The sequence below is a fragment of the Falco naumanni genome, chromosome 2, assembly GCF_017639655.2.
Source record: "Falco naumanni isolate bFalNau1 chromosome 2, bFalNau1.pat, whole genome shotgun sequence".
NCBI classification, from domain to species: Eukaryota; Metazoa; Chordata; class Aves; order Falconiformes; family Falconidae; genus Falco; species Falco naumanni.
This window is the reverse complement of record NC_054055.1, coordinates 66,755,692-66,779,192: the sequence shown is the minus strand read 5'-3', so window position 1 is coordinate 66,779,192 and position 23,501 is coordinate 66,755,692. Positions and strand designations below refer to the sequence as shown.

General features: G+C 42.5%; 1 protein-coding gene across 1 annotated transcript in view; it reads left to right on the top strand.

The window, feature by feature from the left end:
* SH3RF3 (SH3 domain containing ring finger 3) overlaps positions 1 to 23,501 on the top strand; it is a 257,818-nt gene that overhangs the window by 219,441 nt on the left and 14,876 nt on the right. The window contains exon 8 of the mRNA XM_040584167.1: positions 534 to 838. Within this exon, the coding sequence (XP_040440101.1) occupies positions 534 to 838 (305 nt within the window). The remainder of the gene's footprint in view (positions 1 to 533; positions 839 to 23,501) is intronic.

The following is a 23,501-nucleotide window of genomic DNA, read 5'->3' as shown; positions in this document are numbered from 1 at the left end:
TGAGCTCAGAAATCCTCTAGTGGATTTCTGCTTAATTTATCTTGTGCAGCACAATGATGTGCTGTTGATCATTTTGCTAGGGCTGAAACAAGAGACCTTCCTTTGTAATTGCCATCTGCGAGGTCAGGGGCTGACCCTTTAGGTCCCATGTTGCAATTCTCCAAAACCTAGCAAGTTAGGAGCAGGTCCTGGAGGTTTGGAAAACAGCTCATCTGGAATGAGATAAGGTATTTTAAAAACACAGTAGGTTTGCTCTTTTTTTTCTAGGCAAAGCATTGGCAGGGATGGTGAGGCCGTTCCCCAGTCACATTGCTAGGGATGACGAGCCTTTTTGGTGACTGCAGGCCTTTCGAAGCCAGGAGGGGCATTTCTAGGATATAGCTGGAAACACTTGCAGGCTGAGATTTAGCCTGGGCTAAGGCTGAGCGCTTGGCTCTCTGTCGGGCCCTGGCACCTCGTGGCCACGATGGCCACTGAAGTGCCGGGTCTGGCAGTGATGGAGGGCTTAACCCTGCTCTGTCCTTCCTCTGCAGCTCACCCCCCAGTGCCGGCCCCGGAGCGGCCCACCGCCACGGTCTCGCCCCTGCGGACACCCAGCTCGCCTTCCCGCCTGCCAGCGGCAGCCATCCGGCCTCACCCTGCCATCTCCCCGCAGCACGGCCACCAACCGCCCACCCCGGGGGCCCGGCCCCTCATCCCCCTCACCTCCGCCGCCGCCGCCATCACCCCACCCAACGTCAGTGCGGCCCACCTCAACGGTGAGGCGGGCGGCGGGCCCCTGGGCGGCCCTTCCACCCCTGGCCCCACCAGCAAGGCTGAGGAGAGGAAGAATGAGAAGGTAAGGGCCGCCACACCCCCACCGTGCCCCACGCTGCCGCTGCCTCTCCCTCCCGTGGGGCTGTCCAGGAGAGATCCTGCAGCTCCCCGGGGGGGGGGGGGCGGGGGGGGAAGCTGGTTTTCATCACCTGCCAGCTTGGCCACCCTTGTCTCATGTCATTTTCCCATTTCATCCTTTCCCTACCACCATCCCCAACACTGCTCTTGTGTTACCTGCTTGCAGGTGGGAAACAAGGTTGAGCCACTAATGGGCTGAATTTTTGTATCTCTTCCAACGATCAGTGCCTGGATCTGCAAATTTGCAGTGGTGCAGAAAGATGTTATAGCTGGCTCATGGGCATGGAAACGGGATGGCCAAGTCAGAAGCCATCTGCCTCGCTACGTGGAAGGAGATGATAGTGACACAGGGCAGGTGCCACAGGCACAGTAAAACACTGGCTCATGGGCAACAGCAGCTGTTCTATTGCTCCAGAAACATCTCCGTTTCTAGCAGAAACTTTTATTCCAGTGACATAGCCAAATGGGGAGACAGGAATTAAATACAGCTTGTCGGGATGTAGGTGCAATGCACTGTAGGTTCAAACTCTTAGGAGCCAGCAGTGGGACCGATAGCTGGGTGCCCATCCCTTGTGCACCTTGCTAAGGAAAGACAGTGTGGAGAGCTGCATTAAGCGCCCAGCCATTTAGGTTCTTGGCAAATGTTTTGCTTTCACTAAATGTTTACATTGTGTTAGCAGTTCTCATTTGTCAATGCTGAGGGTTATCTTAGCACTGCCTAGCAGAGCCCATTGATACAAACTGCCTGCTGGAAGCAAGATCCTGTTTTGTATCTAAGTAGGAGGAAGAGATGTGGGGACATGCTTTTCCTTTGGACCTGCAGAAAATTCTGTCCACGTGTTCACTAAGCTTTTTCGTGATGACAGGCACGTATGGGGTAAACATTTACTTTGTACATGGTAATGCCGAGGCTGCAGGTCTCATGTGTGGTCAGGGTCACAGATAACCGCTAGTTTCACAAGATGAAGAATACAAGTTTTAAAATCCTTTCCTTAATCCTGTCTTGAATTTTCTCTGAGTCCCTTTTGGTAAAAGAAGAGGGGTGCAGAACTTCTGCCCTGGATGTGAAATTTAGGTACTTGTTTACAAAGAATGACTTCCAAGTGCGCATCAAGGACTGCATGCTGTGTGAGCAGAACAATACCTACTACTTCTGCAAGCACAAGTAAGTGTATGGTTTTTGGCAGAAAGTGGTAGATCTGCACATTACCTTAGAGCTTTACGTACTGCTTCCTAAAACATATCATGCTATTCTATAGGCCATTTTATTTCATGTGGGACCACACACTGAAATTTCCTAGGCAAAATTGTATTGAGCCCCTTCCTAAGATACTGGTTAACTATTCTCAAGCTGTTACAGCTTTAAGTTACTGAATTTGAATACAGGGAAGTTATGGGGGGTTTGAGCTACATGGATGAAGGGGAGAAGCAAGTAATATACTACATCATTGCAATGAGCATTGCCAAAAACCAATTCGGTAACTGTGAAGTATCAGAGAGAAGTAACAACAAAAAAAATTCATCTCTGACTGGATTGGATGGTGCATAACTTCTCTGTGTTGAACAGTATATTCCTGAATCTCCTCCATGTCATATTTCACCTTCATTTTAGAATGATCTGAGTTTCTGATGCTTCCTTTCCTTTTAAGAAGTAGTGACAGATATTTGGGCAGTTAAGTTGTATTCCTATTCCTTGCATAAACCCAAATATTTCTTTGAAGCCATTGAGAGTTTGAATAATGCCAGAGTAAAAGCCATATAACTATTCCAAAAGGAATCTGTGAGTCAGAATCTGGAGCCATATCTGAAACCACACTTGATATTTCTGAAGTGGAGGCTTGTTGGGCAGGTTTTCTGGTAAATAGTGAACAGACATAACCCTCAGAAGCAATATTTGTGAAGAAAGGCAATATATGTTACCAGTATACCTGATACGAAAAACCAGACAAATCCAAGGAGCAAAAAAGAGAAGCAGGGACAACTAGCAAATTGCCAGATAAGCAAAGATCGGAAGCAATTTATCTGAGTTCAGTTTCATGATATTAATCAGTCAGGTGCTTTGAGATGAAAGGAATAGAGGGGATGTTAGTAACAGGAGCGGTAATAAGGTCTTCAGCTCTGCTGAGCACAGGACGGAAGAAATGCACAGATAATTATCTCCTGAGAAACTGAGATTAGCAAGTTGTATCTGAGGTAAATTGTAATGTACCATAAAATTAGCATTGTTATTGGAATCAACAATTTTTGGTGTCCCATCAAATTATTAATTTTAATCCCATTTTAGCCTTTTCAGTTTCTTTCGTAGGATTCCCTTGAAGATGAGGGCTGAATGATCAGAGGGAGAATGGCTGTTTTGGGAAACATTCTCTTGTTATTAACCACGTTTTTCTTTCACACACTGGTTGTGAATGTAAGTTCACCACGGTACAGAGGGCATATGGTATGTAGGAGGCAGTTTGCTTTTGGTGATGGACATGTTGAGGATCCATTGGTTTTCATGTTTCTTTTGAGGGCTGTGGAGATCAATTTCAATTTTTGCATTTATCACCAATATAGTCAGATGTATTTGTCCTTGGGAAATTTTCTTCAGATAAGTTTAGCAAAGTTGGCTGGCTGCTTGAAGGCTGGGCTTGGAGATAGTTGGAAAAAGTATTTTATGATATGATCTTCTACCAATTTATGTTTTGTAATTTCCCACCTAGATTCCATTCAAGGATACCAAATGTGACACCAAGGGGCAGTATCTGTAGCGAGTCTGTATATGCAATTTGGGTTTCTTGTTCCAAGACAGAACCAAGTCTTTACCTTGGGAACAGCCTTGCTGAGTGTACTGGTGAGGTTGTCACTGTTAAAGCTTTCCTCTGTGCAAATATTTATATGCCAATATCATGAGTTCGTGTTGGTATGCAGCAGTCAGATACAGGCACATCCCAAAATTTCTCCAAAATCAAGGGACTTCAATTCCAATTTTTACTCTTTGTTTCCTTGTGGTTTAAAGGCAAGCGGCAGAAATATTCCTAAGGATTACGGTTTTCAGCAGGAATGGGTTTCTTGCTCATTTTCTATTAATATAGTAAATGAATCCTTAGGTCTACTTTTTGATATCTCTAGTTCCCTACTTCAGCTTATTTGTTCAAAGTCTTGATACAGACTTCAAAATCTGCCAGTGAACCTTGGCACCTACATTAATATAGGCACCTTAACAATAGTGTCTTACTGTCATACTCCTGCTGACTTAATCAGGAATTAAAATATGGCCTCCACACCGGTCTTCGCTTGTCGATATGCACCAACCCCCAGAGGATCTTATCTGCAACTGGGCCCGTGCTCTGCTTCTCAGCTGTTGAGCTAGCCTCCTGTCCGCTTAGGGAACAGTTTCAGAGCTACCCTCCTTTGCCAGTTGCTGGTGGTAGCTGATGAAAGACTGAGCAATAGATAGTGCTTTAAGTCCACTGTGCAACAGTGCTTGAAAAATGCTCAGGCAGCCGAGCAGGCTTAGAAGTAGAGCTCTTGAAAATCAAAGCTGTTTCAGTGCTATACGGACAGAGTACAAAGCAGCAGGAAAGGCGGTTCGCACAGAGGTAGAGCAGACACTACAGGAATAACAAATTGGAAACTAAATATTGGGAAGAGACCAGAAGTCAAAGAGGTAACGGTGGTCAGGGCAGCACAGGAGAGAGAAGAGCATTAGCATCTGTTGGGACATATAGCAGAGGACACCAGAGAAGGGGTGCCAGTGGGGAGGGTGGAGGTGAAGGGTGCTGGGTAGAGCCCATGGGGAGGGGTCCTGAAACAGGAAGGTTGGAATATGGGGGCTGAAATTAGGAGATGGTTGAAAAAAAGCAAGGTGTAAAGGCAATTCTTTCTTCTTTTTCTGAAATAATTCCAGCTTGAGGCTAATTTTTCTTCTTTTCCAAGAAGGAGGTTTCCTTCCCCAGACAGAAAATAATTCTCCCTGAAAGTTGTCCTGTTCGAGGTTAGGAACAGGAGTGTCCCAAAGACATCACAGGGACAGGAGGGAGATAAAACAGAGAGCAAATGGGGAACGTTCTGTTTCCTTTAAGGGTGGAGGTTGGTATCAGGAGTCCTTTGAGCTCTCACCTCATCATTTGCTAATAAAATCTGCATGTGTAACCATCTGAGACTCAAGAGAATTCAATCCCAGTTCCTGAATCTTCTGAACATTTGAAAGAAAAGGATGGAGATCCCAGCTGTGGAATGGAAGTAAAACCCGTGTTTTAGGGACTTTTTTAAATGGGGACCCTGCTTTTTCAGTCATGATGAGCACTGCCCAAGTTCAACTGGTATATTACAGCTGAGAGCTTGTAATTATGGCATGACTACTGCTTTGACCTCGGTCAATTTTTGCTATAATAGTTTCTGCTGTACATAATCTGGGCTGATACTTAATACCTCTGATAAAACCACTTGTTTGAATGAATTAATGCATTTCTCATTAAATGTGCTCCTCATTACATTAATCAAATCAAGCGAATCATGCTGGGTGGTTTGACCACTGTAATTAAACCTTCCTTAAAATCCACTCATTTGGCTTTTGATGAGGATTTTGATTAAACTCTTCCAAAATGTCTGGCCCAATGTCTGCTAAAGAGAAAAATAAGATCTTGCACTAGCAAGCAAGCCATTAATTCATCACTGAGTTACACCAATTCCTTACTGTTTTATCTAGCCAGATTATAGAAATATTTGAAAAATGGCAATGTAAAATTGAATGTTTCTTACAAGTGTGCTGAGAGAAAAAATCTGTTCTCAACAAATTTCAGCTTTAAATTTAGTAACTGTATCCCTGGAATATATAGAGGATCTGGATAAGCAAGTCACAACAAATGGGAAAACAAACGGGGCTGCTGTTTACTGATGTTAAGGTAACAAGAGACACATCTTCAGAAAATTACTTTGTACATGCACCAACAGTTTTGCATGTGAAGATTGAATCAGTAAACATCTGTCCTCACCAGTGTCACTCACTTTCTCAAATATTGGTCCTCCTGCTCAAAATATCCTCATTCCTCAAAGATAAAGTATGTTTGCATGATCCTGGTATAAGGACTGCATGACAAAATAGAAGAAGCCAAGGCCTGGCTTCTGGCCCTGCAAGTGTCCCTGCATGACATTTCTAAACTCTCTTCTTTGCCCAAAACAGGGTGACTGCATCCATGCTGCTCCTTGAGAAGAGTCTTGGTACGTGGTGTGGCCAAAAGCATGCCCATACGTTGTCCTGGAAGAATGCTAGTTGATATAAGCCAAACCCACAATGGTTAACGGATGCAGACCAGGGTTTGATACTAAATCCTGGCCTTGTTTTATCTGCCAGTAAAGACATGACCAGAAAGACCTCCCTCTCCACTACTCCCCCTTTCTGTCAGTGCCTGCTTCTGCCTTGCCCTGATTTGCAGCCCAGTGCCCAGTCCCATCAGGCAGCATCCCTCAGTGCTGACCTGGCACCTGCATGCATAGTTGCCCACCCTGGCTTGATGTAGGGTTGGAGACTAGATCAAAGGCCCTTTGTAAAGTCTGAGATGTTCTTTGACTCTAGTTCACGTTACAACTGCCTGTTCAAGCTGTCAGCTGGCAGAACTGAAGCTACCCAAAGGACCTGATCCTACAAGGTGCACCTTCAGCTTTCACTTACTGTTAGTCTCTGCATTGCAACCTCTTCTCATATTAACATGTCCCTGAGCGAAAAGGTTTTGTTATCACTTCATATCCACTTAAGAAATTTAATTCCTTACCCAGAAAATGGAAGATCAGTCTCAAAAGTGATCTCAACTCAAAAGTGTTGAGTGCTTGCAAGGACTTTGTAGATGTAAAATGACATCACAGAAATAGTGGTCACCCTGGGACAGGTAAAGGAAGCTAAGCACAGAGTTGATGAAAGTAGATTTTTCAGACACAAAGTCAGTGTGAGTGACCCTGAATTTCTGGAAGAGGAATTCAGTCTTCATAGCAGATATGAAATGATTTAGTGTTTTTCACTTTGTAACTGGTTCACCTAAGAAAACTCCCTAAGTTGTACAGGTATGAAATGGAATGATAACAACTAAGTGGCTAAATTAAAGCAATGCAAAACGATGCCCAAATTGCACAAGAGCAGAAAAGCCTGGTTTGAGTTCTTAGAGTAAATGTATCAAAATATAGAAAGCATTAAGAGGAAGCAACATTGGAATAGTAGCGTAAATGTTTGCCTCAAAAAAGTAAAGGGTAAGTTCTGTGACACTAATTTGCTTGGGTACTCTGTAAAACATCTGAGTTGGTCCTGAAACCACGAACACCAGCATTTCACTGACCATTTTCAGTCAGATTTGACTTTTCAGTTTAACGTGTGTTCCAGTTTGTTTTCAGTAAGGATGCTTTAATGTGGAATATTTTATTTCAGTTCTCTCAAGACTTGTGCACAGAATATGTACTGTTAATCCATTTCCTCTCAACAAAGGCGAGGGGGCTGTCTTCATCACAAATGAGCCACTGCTTCCCATGCTCCAGAAAGCAAATCTTGGCTCTGTGACCAGCAAGTGATTCACCAGAAACTTGGCCAGGGAGTAGAAACCTCTTTTTCTGGTCATGTAAATGCAGGCCACAAAATTCTGTTTTAGGACGGGGAACTCGTGCTTAAAATCTCACCAGCACCTTCTCCCTCATCATTAGAGTTCAGTTTGAAAGGACAAAAACCTGGCAACTCGCTGATGAGTATTTTAAGGCTGGCAAATAACCCAGCCAAAAGCATGAGCCCAGCTGTCAAAACATAGAAAACTTCAGCTTTACAATAAAACAGATTTTTGTTATTTCTGACTGGCTAGGATTCTTTTGCTTAGATCAAGGGCAATAAGCCATTGATCAAAATTTCTTTTTCTTCTTCACATTTTTGATGTTAGGAAATGCTTTCAAACTCCCCACAGATATTTCAAGCATTGACTGCTGCCAAGCACTCTCCGAAAGCTATTCCTCTTCTCTCTTCTCTCCCCCTGCCTCTGCTTATCTGCCTCATAGTGCTGTCACAGGATTTCTCAAGTGTCCACAGTGGATTTCTCTAATGCTGTTTTGAGTGGTTCTGCACTGCATTCTGTGGCTGTAAGGGGAAGCAGATCCAGGGAAAGAGAAGATGGAGAGTGCTTTAGCTTCAAGAGGAAATTCAGTTTATCTACTAACTTGAGATGAAGCTGTTTGGATGCCAAAGCGCAGCGTTCTTCTGGCACCTGAAGAGGAGCTGATTTTATAACACAGAGGACCCATGGGCTTTTACTAAATCCTTAGTGCTGCCTGGGGAGGAAAGTAGGACTGACAAAAGAAAGAGCACGCAAGGGAGAGCTGGAAGCAGAAGGCTGGAGGCGTGTGTGTGTGTGCGAGTGCATGTGCGTGTCTGTGTGTGAGCATCCCGGCACTGGCGTTCCCATGGCATTCCCCTGCCTGCAGAAGGAATCACACAGGACCAGATGGCTGAATGGGGCCAGGCTGTGGGAGGGGATGGCAAGCTTCTCCTTGGATTAGTCGTGTGACATGTAAGCACTCTCATGATACCGATAGGAGACATTGACACAGTCTGGCTGTTGAGGGATCATAGGGGCCAGGCCCCAGCCCAGACCATATAGCTCTGCAGCTGAGCATCCCATCACAGCTTCTGCCCTCTCCATGCCCTATTCCTGAAGAACATGGTTTGATCCCTCATTCCCTTGTGTCAAGCTCCCAATTCCCATGCACAGGTGAAAAAAAAAAATGGAATGTGAATGCTGTGCCTGTCCCTGTCCTCCATTTTCTGCCTTGGAGCAGTAATACACAGAGCTGGCATGGTGCTGCCACTGCCCCACCACTCCCAGGAAGGAAAACACGCAGGATGAAACCGTTCCAGCAGAAGAACACAGTAAGAAGCTGGATGCCTTGAAAACAATGAAACAACTTGTAACGTGTCAGACTTGGTGGCATCTTGGGCTCACATGTGTCCAGGACACACACTTTCCTCAGTGGTTTTCTAACTATGAATTCAGCATCCAGTAAGTCTTAAGCCACCAAGAGGCAACAGAGATTATTCACTGAGATACAAGTATCTCAAGTGCCAATGCAGTTGTTTTATGGAGGCAAAGTTTGAACTTTCCTGTGAAAATTGGCTATAGTCAACTTTTCAGTGCCCATGTTTCTATTTTTGGTCACACAGGTACTGGTATTTTTCCTGGTTTTCTCTATGGTTATGTGTAATAAGTGAGTTAAAATATCTAGTGTCAATGTAGAAATACTTCGTTAAGCTCTGTTAGAAGAATTCTAATGAAATTGCAGTTTCTGACAAACATCAGTACCGTAGAAACAGCTCATTATAACAGACAACAGATACCTGTGTCACGTTTCTGGTTTTGTCATATAGCTGGAGGGCATACCCAAGTTATAGCAAAGGGATATTTATGTTATTTTGTACATTTTTGTTTATTTTTCATTTTGCAGTAGCAGCAGAAACATTCACAAGCCCTCAGCTTTTCTTTTGCCAAATGGTAAAGCCACTTTAAAGTCAGTCTGGTTTGTTGTTTTTTTGATTGAATGTCTCAAGCATCCAGTAATTCCCTTCAGACCAAGTCAAGATATGGAGCAAATGCTGATCTCTGAAGGACTGGGGGAAAAATGCTGTTATTATGGCCTCTGGAGAAGAGATCAGTCTCAGAAATTCAGAAAGTACACCATGCAAAAGTTACTTTTCAGACACTACATCTGCAGGCTGCCTGCAATCAATTAATATAGGGTGTCAACCAGTGAATCGTTTAAAAAACGGTTCATTATGAAGGCAGGACACAACCTGTTGCTTTGCTTTTTTGCATATATTTTGCTTGGTTAATATTCACTGGTACGTTTCTGTAACTTAAGACTACAGAAGCTAAAATATTAACCTTCACTCACAGCTCACTGTATTCAGCACACTAGCAGCCCACTGGCATTGGACTTCATCACCAGATGCCCCAGGGAGAGAAGAAGTAATTTAATGTGAGTTCATGGCCAACTTATTTTGCAGTAAGGTAGGTTTCCTGCGCTGTAGATTTTAGTCACAATTCACAATCAATTCAGTACTGGTATATTTTCAAATGGAAGTAGCTGGCTTTTATGATGACTTGAGAGATCTCTATTCCCTCCTGTACAACATCATGTTATTCTTCATATCTTAAGTTTTGAGACAGAAAAGGGGGAAGGTCAGGCAGGTAGATCCTGTCCACAAATGGTGCCTTCTGTGTCAAAGGAAACACGTAAGCTAGGCTTTGAGCAGGACAGCAAGAACTGATTTTCCAACTTTTTAAATTTTTCTGGGCAGGTTTTATATCTAAGCCAGATACTCCTGGTTGGCAGGTTTAGGTGCTACCTGGCCAAGAGATAGAGCTGGCCAGCAGGATAAGGGGCACAGAGAAGGTAGGAAGGATGGTGGCCCCACAGGCCTGGGATGGGTTTCCAGTCACCAGCTGTGAGAAAATCAGATGTATGCCAACTAACCACCAGAGATATCTGTCTAACTTTTCTGAAAATCGTTCGATTAGGATCATTCTGCAACTTCCCTGAGCAATCTGTTCCTGTCCTTTCATATTCCTGGAGCCAGAAAATTCCCTGTTACCCGTCCTGAATCTTTTATGGTTACAAATTAATCTTGCTTCTTCACGTCCTGCTCCAGATGAACAGCTGATCAACTTTCTCCTGACAGCCCCACCTATCAGAGAACTAATAATGTGTTCAGTCCTCAAGAATTGTCTTCTTTCAACTTCACTGAGCCCAGTTCCTAGCCTTTCTTCACAGGTAATGCTTTCTAGGCCTCCGATTGCGCTTTCAGCTGTCCTCTGGGCAGGTTTCAGCTTGCTGGGTTCATGAAGAACCGTGCCCCAGTGTGGAGTTTTGCTGAGACCTTGTTAGTGCCGGTTAGGATGGAATAAGCACTTTCCGTGGCTTACATATTAAATGTTTGGTAATACTTTTCCAGATGAAGTTCATCTTTTTTGCAGCAGCATCTTGACTTAATGTCCAGTTGGTGATCCAGTGTAACTCCCATGTCCCGTTCTGCAGAGCTGCTGGCTGGCCAGTCACTTCTCATTTTGCATCTGTGCACTTGATTTCTCTTTCCTAACAGTAGCATGTCATGCTTGTCTTTGCAGATTTCACCATGGTGGTTCAGGATTTCTCCATTTTAGGAAAATTGTTCCAAATTCTTACCCTGCTTATTCTTCTGTTGTGGGTTAACCCTGGCAGGCAGCTTAGCCTCACACAGCCACACTGCCACAGTGGGAAGGGAGAGGGAATTGGAAAGGTAAAAGTGAGAAAACTCATGGATTCAGATAAAGACAGTTTCATAGGTAAAGCAAAAGCTGCACATGCAAGCAAGGTGAAATAAGGAATTCATTCACCACTTCCCATCAGCAGGCAGGTGTTCAGCCATCTCCAGGAAAGCCAGGCTCCGTCACGCATAATGGTGACTTGTAAAGACAACCAGCATTCTGAATGTCCCCCCTCTCTCCTTCTTCCCCCACCTTTTATGGCTGAGCACAACATCATATGGTATGGGATATCCCTCTGGTCAGTTGGGGTCAGTTGCCCCAGCTGTGTCCCTTCCCAATTTCTCATGTGCCCCCAGCCTACTCTGTCCCAACTGAAACCAGTATACCTTCCAACTGCTTGCAGATCTAATCAGCTCACTGCCCACTGCTGGTTTTAGGAGTGCACTCTCTAGCTCACCTACTAAGTAACTAATGAAAAGATTGACTAGCAGCGGGACTGAGACAAGCCCTGTTGGTACCTACTTGAAATGTCCTCTTGGTTTTACAGAAAATCATAAACTGGAAAACATTGCAAAGCAACTGGTAACAACTGGTTATCTGCAGTTTGAGTTCTTGCATGTATGCTGCTGACTTAAAAAGAGGGAAAGTGCAAGACTAGAACAGATCCCTCAAACACACACATTGCTGTCCTAGCAGGAAGAAGCTGAAAGAACAAACTTGTGCAAGATATTCATCATATTGCCTGCTCTGCTGTGAGAAGGTTGTCAGATAGAGCAAAGTAATCATAGTACAGGAGCTTGAATAGCAGTCGTGATTGCTTAACTAATGGACTACTAATTCTGTTATCTTTATAGGCAGAGACGTTCCAATCAGCCATGATCAAATTGAAGATGAGACAATTCTAAGTCACTGTTTACCCACACTGTTTTTGCTAAAATGAAAATAAGAAAGGCTGTCAGTCTGTACAGACCACCAGTCAATCAACAACTGCGGTCAAAGGGAAATCTTGCGCTGTTATCTGACTTGTGTAAAGGGTTTTTCATCTTCATCTATGGTAGGTGGGCTCAGAGATGGACTATTATGACAAAGCTGTCATTTCTGCTCCAGTGCAGTAGTGATTTTATCTTTATAGTTTCCATCTTTCAGATGTGAGGTGTATGTGACCAACATCTCACAGAGGCATTTTGAGCTTGTGTGTTAAAATTGACCATTTCTTGCTGTTAGTTGGCAGAATCCACCTTTCATTTCAGGTCACACTGACCTCTTCTGCATCAGTCAACTAGCTAGCATAATAAAGAGGAATACGCTCTATCTGTGTTGTCATTGCTAATTATTTCTGCAGTAGTCACATGTGAAAACACCAAGCAGATTTCACTGCCTCATTGCATAGCCCACTCCAGACAAGCAACAAATTTGTGTCCAGAGACCTCTTAAGTTACAGATGCGACTGGCTATGTGTGTAACCTATGTGAGATGCTGCTCACTGGTTGCACCACTGAAATTATCCTACTAACAGCTTTGGCATAAAGCATGTCCTCAGACATCTTGGGTTACCCAAATCAGGTTAAGCCCGACATTTGAGCTAACATGTTCTCTCACAGTTGGGGTAGGATGAGGAAATGGGGAACACTGGCTTAGGTGGCACACTTGACAGGTGGTAATTAGTTAAATCAGTGAAACTCAGTTGCATTTAATTATATGATCATACCTACAGGTCATGTGTCAGGGAAAAAGAAGTGGGTGAAACAAACAAAGTAAGGGAAGATAGAATGGAGAGGTAGGATTGCAATGTAAAACCAGGATTAATACAAAAGGAAAAAAAGCCACAGTGTGTTCCCCTTGGTTAGCTTTATTTCTCACTGATGACTCTTCTTGCTTAGCTCTTTAATTTAAGAAAGAGGAATTTTATACTCCTAAATACCTGACTTAAGTTTAAGGGAATTGGGAGGGGTTTTTTTAGCAAATGGTCTTTGATGGTTCCATTTTTATTTTTTAAATAACAAAAAGATGAAACTAGGAAAACAGGTGAAATTCAGTTTTTGATGAAGAGAGGACGCTTTTGTTACAAATGCTGCCAGGCCTTGAGCAGCTTCTACCAAGCCTTTTGCTATTGCAAAGCTTACTAGTAATTACAAGCCGAGTGTTGTGACATTTAGAAAGCCACAGTGCCTTGGTCACTTCATCAAAGAAATTGTCATTTACATGCCTGGACATTCCTCTTACACTGACAGCCGCTTACTTTGCAATCTTTTAAAATGATCCTGGGATTCTTTCTTCATTTTTTTAAAGAGTATACGTGATCAATTAAACCCTGTAAGAGAAAAGGACTTCAGCCACCTCAGTGTGTCCCAGGACTAATTCACAGGGCATCACTTGGAAATGTAGTAGGACTGAAATGCCTGTAGCACAGCTGACGGGGGAGGTTGCAGAAACCTCAGCTGCTTTGTCTGCAAAGCTTATGCACCGTGATAACTGATCACACCTCAGTGCACCGGACAATGGCTCTGTCCCTGTGCAGGGCTGCTGGGTACAGCGAGGCCTTTGAAGCCCATGGAAACAGAGCAGCTGGGATTCCCTGCACTCCCATGGGTGCTGAGAGGCTGAGATTCCCCTTACTCCCAGAAAAGAAGCCACTGGCTTGAGTGCATTGGTATTTCTCTTCTCGATGCTAATAAAGTATCACTTGCCTTGTTTGAAATATGCTTTCATGAGGGCAGGAGGGAGCAGGGGCAAGACCTAATACACTAGGAATAATTTTTTGGATATTCAGATTTGATGCTGTGGGAGTTGGCAAAACTGGAGGGCAGCCTTCAGAGAGAGCGAAATTTTCATGCTCGTGGCTTTGATGGTGTCAAGGTCCTACATCTACAATGTCAGACTATCTGAGAACTGTCAGGGCACCTCTCAGTCCCACTCCTCACCCAGTCCAGGCTCCCCCAGCAGTAGTGTGAAGCCCAGCTGATTTTCAGAAATACGTTTCCTGAGCAAGAGGAGCTTCTGCTTTTTGTCACCTCCAGGCCACAGTCCGTGCAGGTGTGATATGCTCTGTCAGTCTCAGCTGACTCCTCAGTCTCTAGCTAAATGCATCTTATATGAACTGATGAATTGTTTGTAGGAATTGCTTCACTGTAATGTGTTCCAGTGCCTGGTACACACAAATGCTGACAATTTTTCATTGCCCACAGACAGCCCTTTTTCTCTTCCATGGGAAATTGATTTTGAAGAGAAGAATATACCTCTTGTGATGCCCGAATTTTCCACAAGCAATCTTCCCTCTGAGTGCAGGCCAGCCCAATACTATTTAGTTTGTTGGAAGTGCTGAAATTACAGCCTGAGGTGGCACAGCTGGTGAAACAGTATCAACCAAGCAGGAATAGATACATCAGCAACAATGGGCAAGATGACCTCCACTAATCCAAACCTTTTACCCACATGTTTCTGCTTTCCATAAAAATACAAGTCTCACTTGCCTCTCATTTAATAAGATTACAAAGCAAGACCAAGCAATTTTAACTGTTTGCTTCTGAAATTAAATCCATCCCTTGTGAATGGGGAGAGCCAGAGGTAACTACGTGTAAGATTAGAGTATGCCAAAGCACATCCTGACTTCTGTCATTGATTCTTTTTCATTCAGGTGTTCAATGAGTGTGCTTGCTCTGGCTTTCTGCAAAATATGAGTGCTGCTCCCACTGCTCCCCAGGACCAATAAATCTTTTTCACTTCCTTACGAGAGACAAGCAGCAGCAAGCTAACCAGTCATTTTAAATCATCCTGTTTAAAAACACTAAGTAGTTTGTCTAACAGTTAATGTATTTGTATATCTTTTTCTCATTTCAGAATCCTGTGTCGTCAGTGAAGCTGTGATAGATTCTCCTCTAGTTTGAATAAATTAACCTAAAGTTTCAGAAGGGTGCTCATAGTCTGTCCAGCTGTTTTGCTTAAGTTCTCTGGAAAGTACAGTTAGTCTACCACAGTTGCCTAAATCATCTAGTCATACTTGATTTGTATTAAAGCAAAGGTTTAACATTTGCTGGGCTTCAGTTTAGGGTAGGTCTTCAAGACATGGTGTAACATTATGTAGGAGACCCCTATGGTAGCTCCAAGGAAGCCGTTGGTATGTACAAAGGCAGTGCAGTGCCAGGTTAGGAAGCAAGCTGAGCTCTGGGAAGCAATAGGGCTTTGTCAGCCCCATCACCGGTACTTTTGTTTCTCCTTGGTGCAGTGAGTGCTGCAGCCCTTGATCTATGATGTTTTGCACAGCAGAGATGGAGCTGAGGAATCCAAACAGCAGTTGCAGGGCTGTGAAAGTTCTCTGGGGTTGCAGTTCCCAACCTTCTGTGTCTCTTCCTTGGCTGACATTGCATCCTGCCGGGCGCCTTTTGCCCTCTCTCAGACCCCTGCAGCTGAGGAAGTCTCTGAACAACTGATTTCCCAAAGCTGGGAGGGCACAGGGGAGGGCTCATTCCTGGCTTTGTCCTGTTTCCTATGCTCTTGCCCAAATAGCTGATTTTTTTAATCATAGCAATAATTCTCACTGTTCTTATGATCTCTTTTGTAGTGAGGTGAAGTCACCCTGTGTATGCTGTAAGTGCTGTTTCATTTACCTGTTGGGGCTCCCTGAAGAAGAGGTTGGATCCATACCATTCTTTTAATGGCCCTTGCTAGGTCTGTTCTCCATTAATTTGCCTGATCCCCTTTGAACCTGTTCCTACTTTTGGCTTCCACAATACTGTGTGCATTAAGTCTCTATTTAATTATGTGTTGTGTGAAAAAGTGCTTCCTATTTTTTAGTTTTGACCTTTTGCCTGATAATCTCATGAGGTTCCCTTTAATTCCTGTATTGTGGGAAATAACCCATCAGTTCCCAAGTTACCTTCTCGGAGCAGACAGGGATTTTGTAGACCACTATCATATTTCCCGTCAGTTGTTAGCTTTCCAGGCAGGCATCTCCAATGTATGGTTGTTGTTTCACACCTCTCTTGGTCCTCACTGCCCTTCTCTGTGTTATTCGTAGTTCTGCAATACCCTATTCCAGATGCAGTGGCCAGAATAGGACACAACATTCAGGAAGTTAGGCATGACAGGGCTTCCCATAGTGCTGTTTTCTACAAATGTTTTTTGACTCTTTCTCTAGAGCTTTCCTAACAATTCTCAGTCTTCTCTTGCCTTTTTGACATTGCTGAGCATCAGGTTTTAGGAGTGACTCCCTTTCTGTGTCAGGCAGAACAGAGTCAATGGGAACACTTGGGCCTTGTATTCCCAGAGTGCACACTGCATTTGTTTATTGGCCGGGTTCAGAATGGGCATTAACTTTTGCTGAGCATGAAGGTTTATTAGCTTTAAGGCTCATGCTTTGCACTGGAATTCATAATTCCCGTTCAACGTGGGGGTAGAATTAATTGTCTAGAAAATGGGATTCACAAAATATGACAAGCAGAACAGGTGTCTGAGTGTCATGGTTTAACCCGGCAGACAGCGAAACACCACACAGCTGTTTGCTCACTCCCTCTGCTCAGTGGGATGGGGGGGAGAACTGGAAAAAAAAGTAAAATTCATGGCTTGAGATAGAAACAGTTTAATAGGACAGAAAAGGAAGATATAATAATAATAATTATAGTAATTATAATAGTATTTTATCTTTATTAAAACTTATATTGATATTTGAATAATAATTAGGATTTATTGTTATTAATATTATTATAGGATTTGAATATACCAAACAAGTGATGCACGATGCAATTGCTCACCACCTACCAACTGATGCCAAGCCAGCTCCTGAGCAGTGGCCCTGAGCCAGCTTTCTCCCTAGTTTTTATATACTGAACATGATGTCATATGGTATGGAATATCCCTTTGGCCAGTTTGGGTCAGCTGTCCTGGCTGTGTCCCCTCACAACTTCTTCTTCCCCCAGCCTTCTCATTGGCAGAGCAGCATGAGGGGCTGAAGAGTCCTTAATCACGACTGAACAACCAAAACATCAGTGTGTTATCAACATTATTCTCATCCTAAATCCAAAACACACTATACCAGCTACTGGGAAGAAAATTAACTCTATCCCAGCCAAAACTAGGACACTAAGTCAGCAGGAGATACTGGTAAGGAAAAAGTGGCTTGGATCTTGTTTTTTCACTCTGAGGAAGTTACCTGCTTCCACATAGGATTCCACAGCATGTGCCCAGCTCTGCAGGGTACCAAGGTTCCCTTCTAGAAATAAAGGATGTGGATTTTTTATACAACTGAGCAGGAATTCTTGTTCTTGCTTGGGCATACCACACTAGAAGCACTTGCATGAAACTCCTTGATTGAGTTTTCTCCTGAAATGAGATGGGAGCCCACATTCCCCAGGGAAAGTGCATACTTTGTGCCTCTCTGTATAGGCTGTGCTGGAGGCAGGAGAGCGGATCAGAGAAGGGGAGATCTCAGTGCTTTGTGTGAAGTTCCCTTACTTGCTGTAGGATAATCAAACATCCAGTGGATTGCTGAGTGAAGAAGGGAGCTGAATGTCAAATGTGTACGAGGATATCATGCCTACTCCCTTCTTTTGTGTCCCCAGAGAGGTTGTTCACACTTCAAAGGAAGAGATGGACTAAAATCAGAACCAAAACACATCCAGCTGAGCTTAGTTCTAGAGACAGTGGGTGCTTGGAAGTAAGTGGAAGTGTTGCCACAGTCTTCATGAGGACCGTAGTTTTATCACTTTCTTTGGTGGTGTCCTTGCATTTCACTTTATCAGCACACGATTTCAAGTTACTTCATCACAGCAGTAGTTTAGAGTTCACTGGTGTTTTGTTTCAGCTGTTGCTACTAAAAAAATATCACTGAGAACTGTTACTGGGGCATGGAGTAAGTTGCATATCCTAACAAATTTCCATCCTTTGCATAACCATCACCTATTCCTTACATACCAGACCTGGAAAAGCAATGAAATACAGAACTATCCATCCACCAGCTTCCCCCTCCATTGAACACAGAAAAAAGACAGTATGAGCATAGCAGATCACCTGTCCCTCATTCACTGTTAATTGTGTTAGCGTTCCTTTTACCTTCTGCCTGTTACAAACTCAGCAGCCTCCAGGAAGCTCAATAATAGCTGAGACTCTTTGCTTCCTCTACATGTTTTGGTTGGGGTTTGGTTTTTGCCTTTAAGCTAGCCTTTAACTTTGTTCCAGTGCTTGAAAGATCTAATATTCCATCTGAATTGAATATGAAAATATGTTTTTAGATTACCTCTTTATGTCTTTTAGTAGTCTCTAGAGCCTTGCATCTGCCCCAGTTCAACAAAACCACATGATGAGGTGCCTATGTGCTTTGCTGTACTGGGACCTGAACACAAATTTCTTCTCAGTTTTGTTTTCAAAACATTTGAAATTCCGAATCAGGTCTAGCTGCAAGACATTTTATTTTCTCTTGGCTTTAATACTAGTTATCTTCAAATTAGTGATCAGCAGTCTAATATGTTTGTGCATGTATGTATGCATGTTACTATCACTGAGATCTAAAAGCTAATGAATTATGATCCCAAAATCCTTTTTGTTCCTCGGCATGGAGCTTGTATACTGAGATTATAATGATCGACTTCTGGCCAGAAGCAGTTGTCTCCATTAAAAACTGAATCTTTGGCAAATATTTCTATACAATACATGATACAAAACTACTCTTACCCTAAAATCAGAAGGAATTGTGTAGTAATTACTGTTGTCTTGTTTCATGAGAAATAGTGGCAAACTGCAAGTAATAAATACCTATCCAAAGACATTCCAGACTTGAAGCTTGCTTTTGAGATTATGCTGGTTTGTTTTTATAATCTACTTTGTAAATAATTATCAAAATCTTGGGTCAAATAATTTTACAGATTTAAATACCTGAATAGCTTTTATCCTAAAAGACGTAATCCAAAATACCACCTACTCTTTCAGTGTAAGCATCAATCACTAGTAGTTGGAATCAGAATAAAAATGCACTGTTCTCCAGACACTAACTCAAATTTACTGAAACAGGTACTGACCATGTTAAACAAGCAATAAAAGTGGTGGTTTGGGGTACTGACTGGTAGATGAGTTCCTAATTTGTTCTGTAGGGCTCAGGGCAGCATTTAAACAGTTTTGTTTCTTTTTTCTTCCTTTTTAAATGAAACCTTTTTTCTCCCTCCGGCTCTCTTATCTATTGATGTAACTGGTGTTGCATGAGAAATTATCTCATTTCAATGGCTGGAGCCAGTTTTTCTATCAGCTGCAGTAAGGTTTCCTCATTTATTTAATGAGGAAATAATAATAGGTAGGAAATTAAGTATTAGGAGTTGCAGATGAAGAAAACTAAAACAGAATTTTCTGTTTATTATAGTGGGTTAAAAAAAAGAAGAAGAAGAAGAAGATCTGTATTAATATAGCCAGTACGTATAATTGGTATTCGGATTATGGCATGATTATTGCTTTGCAGACAGGGGACTCCGTTACCACTCAGTCATCAAGGAAGTAGCTGCTTTCTGTGCTCATCTCATCTCTGAAGCTGAAAGAAGAGCTAGTTATTATCTTCAAGTGGGGTTATTAATGAGGGGAAAAATCATCCCCAATTACTGTGAAGCAAAATATTTCAACATTTACATATCTGAGACTTTAATTTTTATCTAGTCCTTCATGAGTTCTTAAGCTCAGACTGTATTCACTTTTCCAAATGTTCCCACAGTGAGATCTTGAGGGGAACTCACACCTGTCCAAGTGCTGGCTTCCCCAGGTGCATGCTTCAGAGTCACAGCAATGCTGCTGATCTCATCCTTGTGCTTCCAGAGACTTATTTCCACAGAGATTCCTTCGTGCTACACCATAGGAACAGAGTCTCAAGCATAGGCTTCACTAGAGAAGTAAGAAATTCTGACCTGCCTATACCGTCTATGTTCACAGTCCTTTTTTGCTTAACTAGAAGCAGCCTGAGATGTATTTGAAAGAGCTAATTTCGCTCTTTTGCCTTTTTTTTTTAAACAAAGTATTGTTCCTTGTGAAATTAATGGTTTGAAATTTTTTACTCTGAATGTCCTAGAATAAAACCTGAGCAACAAAGGTGACGATTTAAATTCAGTTAAACATGTGGGCAGTAACCAGGAGATGGGAGAAGTGCTGTCCATACTGTGAATCCATCCATCAACACAGATGTGAAGGTCTGACCTTGGCAGGTTCAGGAGGTAGGGATGTCAAACACAGTTTGCAGTCAGTTGGAAATGTAGCTACTAGACAAAGAAAACTCAATAATTACCCAGCTGTTTCTGTAGATTACAAATTTCCTAGAAAACAATAAAACAGACATCTGTGAATGGAAAAAGTAATGCTTTTTTCTTTTCATTCAAAAACTTAATTCCTGAAAGTCATCAGATATGTCCTCTGTAAACTTCTTATCTCTTTTGAAAACCCACAGAGCCTGTAACCAATCAGTGTAGATTTCTCTACAGCATTTATGCCCATTAACGCTTCATTGATTTACAGTGAAACTGCTGAAGAAAGGACTGTCTCAGACAGCCATATAAATATTAATTTCTGGTGAAGGATGGCTGCTATTACACTAAATATTAAATGAATTCATAATACTTGGACATTTGCAATAAATCACAACTGGGACTGCATACTAACATCCCATTCTGAATCTTTTCCTATTTTTAATATTAAAGCCTTGGAAAAGGACGGGTTACTCCCAATGAAATGCACAGCTTTGTAACACTGAAGTCATTAACAAAGTCCCATGGCACGAGGAGGAGTTTTAACTTTGTCCCATTTTACAGATGGAGGGAGGAGGCATGAAGGGGTTTAGGCTGAATTGCTGATCAACCAAAGTTCAAACCCAATCTGTTTTTCATGAGAGACATCACAGTAAATTATCAGCTCCTGACAGTCCTTGTTGTGCTTGAAGTGCTTTGAGCAGCATCGGCAGAGGGTCTGGCAATGGGATACCAGAAGGCTGAGAGCATTTGCCAGACTCAAAGGGAGAAAGACCTGGATGTAATGTCTAATCTCCAGGTGCCTGAAGTGGCTAGTATCAGTTCACCTCTAAATATCTTGCCCAGGGCCATCATGGGAAGCACGGGACTCCTCAGGTTTTGACTAGAAGGACTAGGCTAAGCAATTGAAGTAAGTCATCCTCTTTGTTTAAAGAACACTGATCTTAGTCTCAAAAGTTTAGTGAAATGGACAGTGGACTAAGGGCTAAAAATCAATTCTTTATTTTTCCTTTTGTTAAAGTAGAACAAAGGGTACATCAGTAAGTTCATTATAGCTCTCTGTTATCTGAGGGATATAGCTTGAGCGTAGAAATTTATGCCAGGGCTAACCACGTAGAGTGGAAGCCATTCTTGTAAACAAAATTTAATGACTGTCAGACTCATCTGCTTTCTAATGTGCAGATGGGTGTGAATATATGCATCCCCTTCTTTCCAAAGGTTTTTGCTTCTATGCTTTAAGTGCTCTAAGTCACACAAGGTTTTTCTAATGAAAATTTGCCAAGGTATTTAAATTAGAAGCAAAAATTAGAAAAGCTGCTACCACATAGGAATATTAATTGTTCATTATACAGGGCTTTAGTTCACATAGTTACTTTGGATGTGCAAAGCTGCCAATTAAAGAGGCTCAAAGTGCTCACTGCTGCACAATAGTGGTTTCTCCAGAGCCCCACAATGGCTATTGTATTCTGTCACTGACCTTTAGACACCTTCAAATGCATATTGACACAGTATGCTGGGATCATTGCAGCTATTGGTTCAGTGTGCTACTGGGAAAGATGAGTTTTGCAATTTCATGAAGAGCTTTAAAATCTGATATAATGATGACAGCAGCAATATTTCTTAATTAGAGAATGAGAGAAACACTGATGTATTTTTCTGGTGTTTCAGGTGAATTCCAGCGTGCATACCTACTACAGCTCCCACAAAGGTCCCTTCCCATTGGGGAAAGATGTTTGTCAGGGGCATTTAGTCTGCTTTTCTATTGTTTCCAGGGGAATTTATTGAGTATTTTTGACCTGATGGTGCCATATGGCCAGCCTCCCTTAGCTTCCATGGATTCTGCCTGGATGAACATCTTGGCAGGATGGATCCTTTCATCCTGTAAGTGACAAACACCCTTTTAAACAGAACATATAGTTGGAACCAGTGGTATGCAGGAGACTGAGATCTGGAAGCGTAGTTCAGACTCCGCTCTTCAAAAATCAGTGGACGTTGTCTCTGTGATTACAACTGTGCTTCTTTTTAGCTCTTCCATGTCTTAACATCTAAGGTATTTCTGTTTTCTTACCAGTCTGTAACAGCTAAAGAGTGCAAAAAAGAACTTTGGGAGCAGAGATACCAGATATTCCAAGTACATTTACTGCAGTAAATCCAACCATCTTCTAAAAGCTTATGTTTATTTTATTGTAGCCCTCCTATTCCTTAAAGCTGCTTTGAGAAATTACTTCAGCAGTCAGCACATAAAAGAGCATAATTTTAAACCTTGCATGGGACATTTTGTCTACAGAGAATAAATAAATTACTGGGTTGTATTTCCAAAGAGTGTTCCTGCTTGAAGATAGAGAGAGAGTTTCTGTTCCATAAGTATTGCAGTAACTGGGTTCATTTTTATCCCCTGGGATCCTATTATAGAACAAATTATCAAATCTAGCTAAACTTCACAGCCCTGAGTCTCTGAAGATAGTCTTGGGTGATGGCTTGTGCTTCAGACAGAAGAGGAAATCTAACAGACCTTTTGTAAAACTTCTTGTGTCTTTTAAAAAAATGGAAAATTTACTGCACAGCATTGCTGGTTGCATGTGCTGGAGGGTGGCCAGTTTCTGCACACAATCCCTCTACCCTTTCTAGCTGAGGGACATAATATTTGGTGTTTGTGTGTGCTTGAGGTAAATGTGCAGCAGGATTTCTCACACTGCTATAAAGCACACCAGGTCAGATGTGTTTCTTCAGTAATGCAGGCTGAACTCTTTTTTTCTCCCCACATTAATTGAAAGGGTGCTGGTTATCTTGTTTTCATTCCTCTGCATCAAAAGCCCTTGTAGAACTTTGAAACCTTCCATGCACTGCCACTGCAATTGCCAATTGTGAATTTTGTGGTCTATCTTCAGACATCAAGGCAATGCCTTTACCTTAAGACACGAGAGGTGACCCACTTCTGGGAGGGAGACACAAATAGGTACAGCTGTGTGATGCAGGATGTGAAAAGGAGCACACGCTGGATAGAACTATTAAACCACTGCCCTGCGCCTCCATTCTCCCTACAGTAAATCTGCATCAGGTGGTAAATGAGGCAGTAAAGATGAGCATTTCTTTTGCAGTGGGCTGGGATCTGAAATCTCTCCTCAGACCCTTGTGCTCCCCAGTGGAAGCTTTTAGC